General features: G+C 58.6%; 1 protein-coding gene across 2 annotated transcripts; it reads right to left on the bottom strand.

The window, feature by feature from the left end:
* Window positions 1-111: 111 nt before the first annotated feature.
* MFGE8 (milk fat globule EGF and factor V/VIII domain containing) lies at window positions 112-12,919 on the bottom strand. Of its 2 annotated transcripts, XM_047863936.1 has the most exons (9): window positions 12,758-12,919; window positions 10,136-10,261; window positions 9,647-9,778; window positions 6,909-7,090; window positions 6,292-6,447; window positions 5,447-5,591; window positions 1,305-1,489; window positions 590-745; window positions 112-443 (listed from the first exon to the last, which is right to left on the bottom strand). In XM_047863936.1, the coding sequence occupies exons 1-9, from the start codon at window positions 12,888-12,890 to the stop codon at window positions 306-308; spliced, it is 1,353 nt and encodes a 450-aa protein (XP_047719892.1). In that variant the 5' UTR covers window positions 12,891-12,919; the 3' UTR covers window positions 112-305. The 2 variants fall into 2 exon arrangements, with proteins under 2 accessions (XP_047719892.1, XP_047719893.1); XM_047863937.1 differs by lacking the exon at window positions 10,136-10,261 and having other exon boundaries at window positions 12,758-12,918.
* Window positions 12,920-14,203: the final 1,284 nt, after the last annotated feature.

Raw genomic sequence — 14,203 nt, 5'->3', positions numbered from 1 at the left:
GCGGGTAACCCGGACTCCCTACTTCGCCCTTCCCTCTCCATCCCAGACCTACTCCACTCCCATGGTGTCTAAGAAAATGGGACGGCGTGAGGGCGGGGCGCCAGGGCCATGGGGAGGGGGAGGGGAAGGAGGGGGAGGGGCGAATGAGGGGAGAGGGGAGGTGACTGAAACCCCTGCCTCCCCTTCCCCCATCACCTACAATCAGGAGGTGGGGTGGAGAAGGCCACAGGCCAACAGAGGGCCAGGAGGGCCAGGTGAGGGCAGGCGCCCGGCGGCCCTTCGGGGGGCGCAGGCCGGGCCTACCGCTAGCAGCCCAGCAGCTCCACACGCAGGGTGATGCGGTTGTGCCAGGCTACAGGCAGGACGCGCACGAAGCGAGCCAGGAAGGGCATCTCAAACATGTTCTTCTTGTGGGAATTGTTGTCCAAGTTGCCAGGGAAGATCTGGAGGGGGCAGGGGGGAGAGGGGGCGGTCAGGAGGGCCAGCCCCTCCCCCCTCCCCCCTCCCCCCCCACCAAAGCCTCAGGCCAGACTCAGAGGGTCCCCCCACCCCGGAGGGGTGACAGAGGGTCAGCCGGACGGACATTCACCTTGCTGTCCAAGGCCCCCTGGTCCCTGTACTCAGTCCAGTTCATGCTGTTGTTACTGTAGGCCACCTTGTAGGCTGCCACATATTGGATGTGGCCAAAGTCTCGGGCCCCCTGGGTAATGATGCCCGTCACTTGCCTCTGGGTGCCCAAGTCAACCTACAGGAAAAATCAAGCACGTTTTCTTCAGACCATTCTCCCGGAAGGTGGAAACAGGCAGACATGCTGGGGCATGACTTCTAGTTTCAGGAAAGCGATTTCATTTGGCACAACCTCAGTTACCCCATCTATTAAATGGGCATAAATCCTACCACCTACTTTGTCAGACACAGTTAGACGCATCGCTGCAGTGAAGCTACGTTTCAGAGCGGGGGCCTTGGCCAACCCGTAGCCCATCCTCCCCACCCCTCAGTACAATGAGAACAAGGACAGGACAGTCCACGGCCGGCTCCTGGGTGCCCTGCGGGGCTGTCCACAGCCTGGCCTTAATCCCGAGGGAGTCTAGATGCAGGCAGCTCCTCGCAGAACCTGGCTGTGCAGGCTAATGGCTCCTTGGTACCTAGAGACAAAGTCCCTGCCCCCCCACCTTTTTCAGACTCTCCCTCTTGGGGAGCAGAAGCCTGGGGTGGGGTGGGGGGGTCAATGATCAGCAGCCCAACTCCAGCCCTTGACCTTGCCCTTGCCCTTGCCCTTGCCCTTGCCCTGCATCCTGACCCACCTGCAGCCACTCAGAGGCATCATTGGTCTGGGCGGTCCAGGCGTTGAACTTGCCCTGCTTGTCCAGCCTCGCGTAAAAGGGATACCAGCTGAAGGCATTCAGGCCCCAGGTCCTGTAGATGCTGGAGGCCGTGATCTGCCTGTCGGGGATGGTGTTGTCCTTCATGCCCAGGGGTTCAGCACATCCTGCCGGCAAAGGGGTTTGCCACCCAGGTCAGCATCCACGGCCTCCCACAAGTGTGAGCAAGAGAAGACCAGGGGAGGAACTCCGGGGGTCCCGACTGGCCCCTGGCATCCTCTTGGACAGAGAGAAACCCCTTCCACCTTTGAGAGCCAACTTTCTCTCTGCCCACCTTGCCCGCTCACCTCTGCCAGCTGTGCCCTCCATACCCAGTCCTGCCCTCACTTGCCCTTCAGAGGACCCACCACCTTTCCCATCTACACGAGGGCAGGCCCTGCCACGACCTCCCTTCCCTCCTCTAACGCCTGCCTCATGAGACCCCTCCAAGAAGCCTGCCCTGACCACCTCACTTGGGCGGGACTCGTCCCTGCTTTGGACTCGGCACTGCCTCTGTCACTCCTACGGTACAGCTGTTGTCTAGGAGGCTGAGGCCTGCAACTGTGGTCAAGAACCTCAGCAGCTGGCCTCTCCATCCAGCACTCATGTCTGTCATTCGACCTACCACGAAAAACCTGAAAGCCGCGATCAGCAACCCCGTTCTACCGAATGAATGAAACTGAGGCTGAGTCATTAAGCACTGTGCCCACGACACACACACACACACACACACACACACACACACACACACACACACACACACAAACTCATCACCACACCACTCTGTGGCATCCTCGCCACCATCCACGCCCCTTTGCAGAGCCAGGAAGGCAGGCCTGCTGGCAACCCAGTGATGGATGGGACACCACTATCCCCCTCCAGCAGGTGGCAGTCACAGAAGTCCAAACTCCTGGGGCTCAGGCTGGATCCTGTATCCTGCCGCAGCAGCCCCTCCCTGGGTGTCCACCAGGGGGCCTTCCCACACCCAACACTGGGGGCCTCATCACCCGGGCTCCACAGTGGGCCCAGTGGCACTGCACTACTCCTCTGCACCTGCAGGTGGCGGTAGCAGTTAGGGACGGGCAGAAGATAACCGCCCCCCCAAGAGAAGGATGGGCGTGTGTCACACCTGGCAGAATCCTTCCTCCAGTCTGTCCTTGTGGGGAATTTGGGGGTGGGGGGAAGTGGGCCTGGAAAGCCATGCCTCCACCTGGAAGCAGGTATATGGCTCTTTACATCCCTGTCTCCCCAGACACTTGCACATTTGCCCCTGAAGACATTTGCCTCCTGGGGCACCTGGGTGGCTCAGTCGGTTGAGCGTGAGTCACACTTCCGCTCAGGTCATGATCTCACAGTTTGTGAGTTCGAGCCCCGTGTCAGGCTCTCTGCTATCAGCGCAGAGCCCTCTTTGGAACCTCTGTTCTCTCTCTCTCTCTCTCTCTCTCTCTCAAAAATAAACTTAAATATATTACTTCCATTTCTTTTTTTATTTTAAAAAGACCTTTGCTTCCCAGGTGTACCCACACCTGCTAACGCAACATCTCCTCGTGATGGTGGTGCCCCAGGTGACCCCCATGCTCCTCCCACAAAGAGAGCCCCCAGGGCTGGAAGCGGGTCGTTCCCAGGCCAAGGCCCGGGGCGGCTTTGCAGAGGATGCCGGGTTGGATGGTGGACCCTCCTACAAAACTGCTCCCCTGCCATTCACGCCCTCGTACCTCTGGGCGTCCTGAGGAAGTCAAACAGCCCTCCAAGGAAAATGCAGTTGGGAGGGGCCCTGAGCCAAGGGCCCAGACTCTCCGCTCCGTCACTGACCCTGGAAAGGCCCCTCCCCCCCCCCCGAAGTGTTCCTCCTGCATCAACCCGGGATCTTGTTAAAATGAAGACTGTTTCCGCAGGGCTAGGGCGGGACTGGAGCCCACATTTCTACAAGCTCCCAGGTGATGCTCCTACTGGGTCCACGGAGGGCACTTTATGAGCAGAGGACTGTCACCCACCCAACCCAGTGAGTCTACAACCTGATCCAAGCCATCTTCCCCCATCTCTTCCCACGGGGCTCCCCTCACACACAATGGCCCTCTGCCTTCATTCTCCCCATACAACCTAGGGGATCCCTTCTAGACACACTCCAGTCATGTCCTATTAGCACTCCCCTTACCCCCACATGGCTGCCCCTTGTTCTGAGCATACAGACCCGGATCATAAAAATGATCCATACGGCCCCTAACTTGCCTGAGACCTCTCTCCATCCACCTCTCCAGCCTCCCCACCCAATAAGCTGCCCCTCACCTCACTCTCTAGGCTCCAGCCCCACTGGCCTGCCTTTTATCCTTAAACATGCCCCAGGGCCTTTGCACCTGCCAGCTCCCTACCTGCCCGGAATGCTCTTTCCACGTTCTTCACGTGGCTTGCTCTCTGTCATGCAAACCTCCATCCAAAAACCGTCCCAACAGGGCAATCCTCATGCCCAGGCCTCAGGGCCACACATGTGCACACAGGTACACACACCTGCACACACCAACATTCCAGCCCACTGGAATGCCAACTAGGGAAAAGGAGAACTAGACCTCGAGGAGAGCAGACAGGCCAGCTTCCACAGCTTGCCAGGCTTACCCTCTCTTGGCCTAGGAGGGAGCCATCTGGGATAGGACCTTGCAGGCAACTTTAATAGCCAAAGGCTGCAGAGCCCCCAGCTCTGTCTGTCTGGTACCAATAGCCTACGTTTCCTTTTATCAGAAGATTGTCTTAACTCCCCATTTAAACAAGAAGGCTCAAAAAGGCAATGACCCTGTGACTGGGAACGCATGATGACTTAGGTTCATACTTCAAAAGGGTGGGTCTGGGGTAAGACCAGAAAGGCAGAGGAGCCTAGCGAGCCTTACAGTTCCGCCAGTGGCCAGCAGGTGGCGCTGTAGCTGCAAAGAGGGGGAAATACCCAGACCTCAGCGAGCACCCCAACCCCTGCAACCTGGGGGGTCCAGACATGAATTTTTCCTGCTCCTCAGAAACCTGTCCCTTCCTGGTGCCCCCCGTCCCTCCACCTGGGAATATCTCTGGAAAGGGCAGCAGAAATCACCAGCTCCAGCCCTATGTCCCTAGAAGCCTCCATGTTTCTCCTGAATGATGAGTACAGGAGATATTGGGGGGGGGGGGGGGGGGGCAGGGAGCACTAGGTGGGTGGGTGTCAAAAGCCCAGGGATCTAGACCAAGTTTTAATCCCTACCAGCCTGTGTGAGCCCTTGACAGATAATTTATCTGGGCCTCACTTTCCTTATTCATTCACTAGTTCATTAAATGTTTGAACAGAAGCACTTGGGTGGCTCAGTTGAGCATCCAACTTCGGCTCGGGTCATGATCCTGCAGTTTGTGAGTTTGAGCCCCACACTGGCCTTTGACACTGACGGCCCAGAGCTGGATTCTCTCTCTCCCTCTGTCTGCCCCTCCCCCACTCATGCTCTCTCAAAAATAAGTAAAACATTAAATGTTTTACTTATTTTTGAGCGAGAGTGACAGAACGGGGAAGGGGCAGAGAGAGAGGGAGACCCAGAATCCAAAGCAGGCTCCAGGCTCCGAGATGTCAGCACAGAGCCCGATGCAGGGCTCAGACTCCCAGACTGGGAGATCCTGACCTGAGCCGAAGTCGGACGCTTAACCAACTAGCCACACAGGTGCCCCCCACCCCCACCCCCACCCACCCAAATTTTTTTAAATGTTTACTGAACATCTATGATCCAAGCCCTGGGAATATAGCAAACAAAACAGACTTCCCACCCTCATGGAGCCAACATCGGAAAAACCTAGTGCTATATGGTCTAGAAGTTCAAGGAACCAATCAGAAGAAGTGAAAGCCCTTTGAAAACTGAAGTCATCTTTTTTTTTTTTTCTCTAACCAACCAAGACGCCCAGGGTTGGCAGATAGCAGACACCTAGGCGAGACCGCCGAGGGCCCGGTGACCCATCTAGTGCGCATCTCCTGTGTGAGCCCGGGTCCCCGGGCCTTGTGCCGCCCTACCCAGCTCATCCTGGCTGAGAAAAGACGGAGCAGGGAAGGCCATCTCTTAGCATTGACCACAGCCCCCAGCACTCACCATTCAACTCGCATCCAAGGAGCTCGAAGCGGAGGGTACAGCCCCGGTGGCAGGTGATGGGCACCAGCCGCACATACTGCACCTCCAGAGGGAAGTCAAACAGGTTGACCTTCAGGCCGCTGTTGTCCGTATTACCCACAAACAGCTAGGAGGAAAGAAGATCGGAAGGATGGGTCAGTGGGGGCAGTCCACCTTTCTGGGCTTGCCTCACCTTCCTCTTCAGCCCTGGGAGGCAGAGGTGGGGCTTAGCAGAGCCGGCAGGGGGTCAGCTCTTCCTCTGGCCACGCACAGCTCTCAACACAGGTTCCCCTTCTCCCCCACCTTTCTTGGTCATCATGGGGCCTGGGCAGAAACCCCGGTCTTTCACACAGGGCCACCTGGAATCTCTAGGGCGCCTCTGCAAATTAGAAAAAGGCACTCCAGTCTCAAGACACTTTATTATAATAATTTCCCCACAGACAGAAGTATACAAACATGATGTCTACATTCCGAATGGTGCTCACTTCGTAATGACATCCTCGAGCAATGTACAACCTGCACAACTGCCCATGGTGGCCCTGAAGGCTCAGAATGCATCCCACCTCCACCACTTCAGCCATCCTCAACAAGTCACATTGCACCTTTCTGACTCTTACTCTCACCTGTAAAATGGGGGGGGGGGGGGTATTGTAACCACAGAACACGGGCATAATCCAGGTTTCCCAATATCTGGGAACCAAGGAGCAACGGCAGACCCACCTCATGGCTAATCAATCACCCAGGGTACACTCACTTCACTGGGCACCCTCAAACCGCTCTGGAGCCCCAGAGGGTGCAGACCACAGCTGTTCTTTTACAGCCCTCACCTTGTCTCCTGACCCCTCTGTGCTCTGGATAAACTGGAACTTGCGTCCATTGAGGCTGTAGGCCACCTTGAAAGTCTTCAGGTACTCGGCGTTGCTTGCTCGGCTGGCACCCTGTGTCACCACGCCTGTCACCCACATCTTCCGTACCAGGTTCACCTGTACCCAAGGCGGAGACGACAGGACCCTTATCTCCCGGCTTCGTTATGCTCCCTCTGCTCCCCCCCCCGCCACCCAGAGTGGGAGCAACCAAGCAGGACAAAGGAGTGGGGACCTTCTCATCTGGGCCTCTCAGAGCTTTGGGCCCAGTGCTCAGAGGGGCTCTCGAAGAGGGACGAGGCCCCAAAGGCTTCACCCAGTGCAAACAGCCCCTCCACAGCCTGGGGTCTGCTCTTCCTCCTCGTCCAGCCCGCCCCCGCCCCCGCCCCCCGCCCCCGCCCCCGCCCCCAGGCTGCCCTCCACTTACAGATACTTCACCTGTGGGAACCACTGCCTTGCTACCTGGACCCCGGTTATGACCCCAGCGTGGTGACACCCCCCCCCCCACTCCATGCAGACATCCTCGTCTCACCCTGTCCCCTCCCGTGACTCTGCCCACCCTAGAGCCATTCTTTCTGTACCTGGATCCAGGGATTCTTGTCATAGTTGCTGGCTGTCCAAGCGTTCACAATGCCTGTGCGGTGCAGGCGGGCCAGCTCCGGGGCCCAGCGCTGTAAACCCATGAAGCCCAAGTACACAGACGAGGCAGAGATCTGCGAGTCGGAAATGGCACCCGTCTCCATGCCCAGCGGCATGGCGCAGGCTACAGGGGGAGGGGGGCGGGGAGAGGGGGACGTGGCTGTCAGGCGGCCACCCGAGCCCCAGAGGACCAGAAAACAACACAGTGTGGCCTCCGCTGAGACTCAGAGCAGAGACCCGGAAAGGACTACGAGGGCCCGAGAAAGGTGCACGGTGAGGAAGAGGGTGGGCCGGACGCTCAGGGGGTTGGGGCGTGGGGAGCCAGGGCCGCCAGAAGGTGCCAGGCCGGCACTCGTGGCGTCTCCAGAATCTCCTGCAAGGCTGTGGTAGGTGGTCTTGTCTTTACGGGGCATCTAGCAGCAACTATGGGGGAGTGGGGGCCAGGCAGGGACTGGACCAGCGGGAGAGAAGACCAGTGTGGCCTGCTCTCCTTCAGGGTCCCCAGCCCACCAGGAGGCCCACCTGGTCCAGCCCCACCCCTGGCTCCCCCAGGATGGCTTTGGGAGGCAGGCACGTCAGGTGGCAGGGAACAGTACCTGTTTTGCACACAAAGCAGTAAACAAATCTGCCTCGACTTTTCTACAATCCCACTGGCAGGACTTTCTGGGTGGGGCGTGAATGCCATCCTGTTTTCTCTCCTGTTCTTCGCGCCTTCCAACTACTGGTCATGACCCAGCCATCTGCGAAGTTGCTCCCGGCCAAGGGGCCGTCACCTTCACCATTATCCCAGGGATGTGGTCCGAGGGGGCCGGGCCCCTCTTATCCCCCAAACAGAGAAGCCAGGGACAGACCTACTCTTGTTACAACACCCCAGGTTCATGCTGAGCTCAGTGCTATGACACTCTCGCAGGAAAGGGAGACCAGGCAGCCAAAATCAGAGCTGGGGGGGTGGGGGGAGGGGAAGGGAGGGATGTTGAGTAGGGATTTGCACCCAGGTCTGTCCTCACACCCCACATGTTCACGCTCTAAGGGACCCAAACGTGCATTCTTTGGGCCTGTGGGGTCCTTGTGGGCTCCAAGAAAACATACCACCTGACCAACAAGGAGGGGCTGTGACGGCCCCTGGGGGCCTCCCCTGCCTTTGTGGTTCTCCCCTGCCTTCTGTCCCAGGAGCTGCCGTGTCCAACCCGGGGCAGACCCCAGGCCACGAAGCAGGAGGCTAGGTGCGCGTAATTCCAATTCAGGTATACCCATGGTTACCTTGGCTCCCAGCACGGTAATTAGTGGGCACACCTGACCCCACCCAGGGCTCTGTCTGCCTTAGCGACCCCTCCCACCACACATGCACACACGCACACACATTCCTCCACCCAGGGTCTCAAAGACCTTGGCCTTAGCCCACAGACCCAGGGACAGCCCCTGGGTGCCACCTCCTCTGAGGTGAGTGGAATCGAAGGCACTTTGCCTGCTCTCCTCCAGGCCCCGCACCCCCCCAAGTGGCCCAGCACCCCATCCTCCTCCTCCTCCTCCCCCTCCTCCTCCTCCTCCTCCTCCTGCCGGTCAGGGAACCACAGAGAACATCCCCACATCTGCCTGAAGGAGAACCGCCTGCCCCTATCCAAGACGCTTAGCGACAGGCCCACCGGACCGAAGAAACCAGACATCCCTAAGAAGTTGACTCCCCCACCCCCAGCAGGAGAGGAAGAGTCCCAGCTTGGTAGGAGGGACTCCAGCTGGGCCAGGAGGGAGGACGCGTGGACAGCCACCGCCAGCACTGCAGGCTGGGCACCCACCCAGGGCCATTCTGTGGCCGAGTGGATAACCAAGCAGGCCAGGCAGGTCAGCCCCTCTGCAAACGCCAGGCCTCTGACCGCCTGACCATGAGGGGACGGCCCAGCCTGCCCAGGCCTCTCCCTCCTCCCTGATCTCTGTGATGAGGCCACAGTCAAACTTGGGCCAGGACCTATCAGATTCTAAGGCCCAAGCCTTACTTCCTGAGCTGCTGGGCCTGAAGATTAAGAAATGTGTTTGCTGGGGCGCCTGGGTGGCTCAGTTGATTAAGCGTCTGACTTCAGCTCAGGTCGTGATCTCATGGTTTGTGGGTTCGAGCCCCGCGTCGGGCTCTGTGCTGACAGCTCAGAGCCTGGAGCCTGCTTCCGATTCTGTGTCTCCCTCTCTCTCTGCCCCTCCCTCCCTCTCTCTCTCTCTCTCTCTCTCTCTCACTCACTGACACACACACACACACACACACACACACACACACACACACACACACACAAATAAACACGTAAAGAAACCAAAAAAAAAGAAATGTTTGTTTTCCCCTCTTGGCAGAAAACTCTCAAGACTTAACCCTAATGCTACGTATCTGGTTCACGGTGACCTAGGAAACAGTATTGCCATGACCTCTGGGGTTACCGCCACCCTTTCCACCCCCCCCCCCCCCCCGCCGCCCCCTACAGTGACATCAGGCCTAGCCTGTGGTGGAGAACAGAAGGCCGAGCAGGAATTCGCCTGGGACAACAGGACCGCTCATTCCCCTAACATGGCCTAACTCTGAGGCTCTGTCAACCCCCATCTACCAGAGGAGGCCCTGATGCAGGGAGTGAGGCCAGCGCGTGGCCTGAGCTGCTCAGGATCCCCCCCCCCCCCATAAGAGCATTCACCCCCAGATACTCACTGATCTCACAGTGGACACCTGTATAGCCATGAGGGCACTTGCAGACGTACTGGGTGAAGATGTCCCCCCGGTGTTCGTCCTTGATCACCTGGCATTCAGCATCATTGTAGCAGGGGTTTGGATTACAAGGACCTAGGGGTGAGGAGGCAGGTAAGATGGGCAATGGATGAGGAAGGAGCTGGGGACAGAGACAGCAGCAGCAGCAGCAGCAGGTGCCGGAAAGGACCCTCTGTGCAAACTCAGCCCCATGCCCGCCTCCCCCTTCCCACCTCCCCCTTCCCCCCTCTGCCTGACGGAGCCTGGGCCAGCCTGGGGCTGAGAAGGGTCATATGTAGGCGAATCAGTCCAAGTGAGAGAAGCACCCAGCTCTCCAACTGGCATGGGGAGTTTCCAGGGAAGTGCCGGCTGACGGCGGGAGAGGTGCAGGGGACCATCGCTCACTAGGGCTGCAGCCGGGTGCAGAGTGGGGGGCATGGCCCAGGCAGGTACCTTTCTCGGTCTCATTGCAGATGATGCCTGTGAAGCCTTCAGGGCAGAGGCAGTAGAAAGGGGTGTTGTCCCGGCCCAACAGGCAGGTCCCACCATTCAGGCACTGGCTAGAGTCACAGAAGTCACCTGCAATGGCAGCCCGGACTCATTCAGTGAATACTGGGGTGGGGCGAGGGGAGAGCTGCTGTGTGCATGCCGCGTTCCTGAGACAGAGAACCCAGGTGTGGTCCAGGCTTCAAGGAGCCACTGGAAAGAGGGGGACGGTCACTAGGTGATGCGGAGGCTTCGGGAGCTCTGACAGAAGCCTGCAGGAAGGGCCACTGGAGGTGTGGTTCCTGCCAGAGTTGGAAGCTTGGCAGAGGGACATGTGAGCTGGGTCTAAAAGACGGAGTGGAGTGTGCCAGAACGGGGAGTGAGGAAAGAACATTCTAATGATGAGCAGAAGCACAGGGGGGCATGGTAAGTGGGAAACAGGGAGACAGAGCTGAAAAGGTAGGGAGGGGCCCAGACCCACAGGGACCTTAGGACTGACAAGCTCAGACTTGGCGTCCCGCAAACCAGGGGCTCTTAACCTCCCTTCAGCTTCCACCGTTTTCTACCGGGGCAGGGGGGAATCAGAGTCTCAAGTGTGAGGGGGCAGAGGGGAAGCCATTTCCCATCCTGGGAAGGAGAATGGAAAAAAGGCCATCTGCAGAGACGTGTGGATGGGCTCCCCCGGGGCAGGCAGGTGTCTTGGGGCTACACAATACCCCTCTGGCTCCGGGGTGGGAATGTGACAGGAGTGGGTAAGGTGAGAGGCCTCCTAGTGACAGAGGAAGTCAGATGAAGGGGTGAGGGGGCCGGGCAGAGTTGAGAAACACTGCTGACACAGGAGAAGGGCTGGAGAGGTCTTCACAGCTTCTGGCTGGGGGCCTGGGTGACAGATGTGAGCTTATTCGTGGAGCCACCAGGCCAGCCAGGCGGGCGGGGGACCTTCTAGCTGACCTTGGCATCCCAGAAGACCCGACCCCATCATTTGGGGTAAGACCTCAGAAATCACTTTTTCTCCCCACAGAGTCGTGCCATCCCAGACCAGGGGGCCCTCCTGAAATCTCAAAGCGCCAGAGAGCTGGGCCCAGCTCGGGAGAAGGGAACAGAGGGGAACAGGGATCAGCATTAGTGAGCACCTCAGAGCTCCACCTCAGCCCCCGCCTGGGAGCTTAAGGCGGCTCCCAATGAGCTATTAGTCACTGGCTTTAAATAGCAGGTTAATCCCTCCTGACCTGGCAGACTGCAAACACTGACTGCCACAGACAGAGGCTTGGGAATGGCCAGAATCCTGGGCCCCTGTCCCAACAAAATCCAACTCCTCCTGTCCCGCCCCCCGCCCCCCGCCCCCCGCCCCCTCTCTCCCTTCTCCGGGGCAAAGCAGTCTGGTTCCCCTGGGATGAAAAGGAAAGTGAAAGGTGGCCCTGACCCCACATCGCCTGACTCACCTGCGCACAGCACGCAAGGTGCTTCCCCGTTCCGGGAAAAGCCAGGTCACCCTGTACAAAGCTACCTTTGGGATTTCAGAGTCCTGCCTTCTGGGAGATTTCCCCAGGGACATTTTGTGGGGACAGAGAGGAGTGGAAACGGACTCTTCCGAGATCCAGCTGTCTCTCCCGGTTTCTGGGAGAGCCACCAGCGCCCAGTGCCCAAGGGCCTGGGAGCTTGAAGTGCCCTTAAGCCTAAGGCTCCAGGCCCTGGGGGTCAGACTGTCACAGGGAGGCAGCTCTAGGGCTCAGCTTTGTTCCCCCTTCCCCTTGCTTTCTTTGAGAAAACGATGCAGCGGGTGCCCGAAGAGCGCCCACCATGGGCACCTTTTCCCAGCCCTGGAGGAGGCTGTGCGGGCCCCTGGAGAAGGGGATGGTGCATCCCCGGGACCAGCCTGCCGGAGGCCCAGCTGTGCGCGGGAGGCCTCCTGGGCGGGGGCGGAGCCAGGAAGATACAGCAGCACGCCAAGGCCACGGGAGGGAGTCAGGAGCCACCAGCCCCGGGGGCAGCCCTCTCCAAGTCCCTCCCCGGGCTCTTAGCCCCCTTCGGGGCCCCACCTAGAGCCCCGGCCCCTCCCCAGCCCTCGCTTATCCGACCAGACACCTACAAGCGGGGATGCAAAATTCCAATGAACAGACCGGCCGCCAGCGCTTGGGAGGGATTTGCCAGGGAAAGTTTGGCTGGACGAGTCTTCTCAATACAAGAGTCCTAGAAACTTCCAGGTGGAAGACGCGCGAAAGTCACGCACAGTTCAATGGCCTCATTTTACAGATGGGAAAAGAGAGACCCTACACAGCAGATTCCTTTGTTATGTGTAAGCCGCATCCCTGGGGACCGTTGGGCTGTCACCCGGTGTCCCCGGTCCCCGCCCAACTCTCAAGCCTGTATCACTGGCCAAGAACGCCCGGGCGCCGAGACCGCAGGAGAGGCCGAGCGCATCCCCGCCGGCGGGCGGGCGGGACGCGGCCGGAGAAGTCGCCCCTCCGCACGGCCCCGGCTCTTTGCCCAAGTTTGTAAACAGTGGAGGTGGAGGGAGGGCGCCGCGGCGAACTTCCGAGCGGCGCGGAGAGGAGGGGCGAGGGCCAGAGGGCGGCGCGATCGACTCACCGGAGAAGGCCAAGAGTCCCGAGGCGCAGAGGAGCACGCCGCAGAGCGCGGCCAGCAGGCGGGGGCCCGGCATGCCGTGGGGATGCGGGCACGGGACCGGGCGCTTCGGCCGTGCACACCGCGGGGTTCTCATTCCGGCCCCCGCACGGGAATAAATCAGGCAGCGCCGCCCCGCCCCCGGCCCGCGTGCTCCGCCCAGGCCCTCGGGAGGCGGACCCGGGGCGGGGCTCCGCGGCCAGCGAGGGAAGGGGGGGCACCGGGGGTTCCGCGCCCCTGCCTCCCTGCCTCCCTGCCTCCCTGCCTCCCTGCCTCCCGCCCGGGGCCGCGCCCGGCATCCCTCGTGGGCTGGGCCCGCCGGGCCCGCCGGGCCGAGTCCTGAGCCGACTGGACAGGAAAGGCTCAGAGGGAGCTGTTTGGTGTTCCGTTTTTTAAGACTTAAGAAAAGATGCTTAGCCCTTATTCATAACGAGAAAAATGCAAATTAAAAGTACAGTGAGTGCCAGGTTTTGCTTATCAGATTGGCAAGGGTCGAATTATTAGCACACCGTTAGTGCGAGGCTGTGAGAACAGGCCGAAGCATGCGTTGTGGGAGGCACTGTAAATTGGTTCAGCCTCTCCAGACAGCTGCCTGGTAATACCTATCCAAGTGACCAACGCCGAGACCCTGAGACCCAGCGACCCAGCGACCCAGCAATTCCACTTACAGGGTTCTTTCGATCCAGATTCACATGTGTATAATGCCATGCACACAAAGATGTCCTAGCATATCAGAGCAGCATTTTTTGAAATGATAAAAGGCTAAAAAGGGAAGCGGCAAACTTTTTCTATAAAGGGTCCTATAGAAAAGACTTTAGGATTTGTAGGCTGTAAGGTCTCCAGGGCAACTGTTCACCTGTTCACCAACTTAGCAGGTAAGCGGCTATGGTCTCCGAGGACAGGAGCACAGTGGTTGCCCTTTTTAAGGGGAAGGAAACCAGGGGGTCGGGGTAGGAAGAGACTCCTTTGTTACATTGCCTTTTATCTAAATGATTCTTTTTTTTATCATATGTAAATATTACATATTCACAAATAATTTTAATAGCCTAAAAGAGAAAGAAACAAAATCCAGACATCTCCCTTACCAGCTATGTTGAGACCTAGGTTAGGACTAGAATTAGACCTAACCACTGGTAGGAGGCCCTTCTTAAAACTGTTCAGAAAGAAAAACCACAGGGGCGCCTGGGTGGCTCAGTCGGTTAAGCGTCCGACTTCGGCTCAGGTCATGATCTCACGGTTCGTGGGTTCGAGCCTTGTGTTGGGCTCTGTGCTGACAGCTCAGAGCCTGGAGCCTGCTTCGGATTCTGGGTCTCTCTCTCAAAAATAAACAGAAAATTTTTTTCTAAGAAATCAAAGACCTAAATAAACGGAAAGTCATCCTGGTTCACAAATGGGAAGACTTCTATTGTC

This window comes from Prionailurus viverrinus, chromosome B3, assembly GCF_022837055.1.
Source record: "Prionailurus viverrinus isolate Anna chromosome B3, UM_Priviv_1.0, whole genome shotgun sequence".
Lineage (NCBI taxonomy): Eukaryota > Metazoa > Chordata > Mammalia > Carnivora > Felidae > Prionailurus > Prionailurus viverrinus.
Note: the sequence above shows the minus strand (reverse complement) of the source record. Positions and strands in the feature narration are given on the sequence as shown.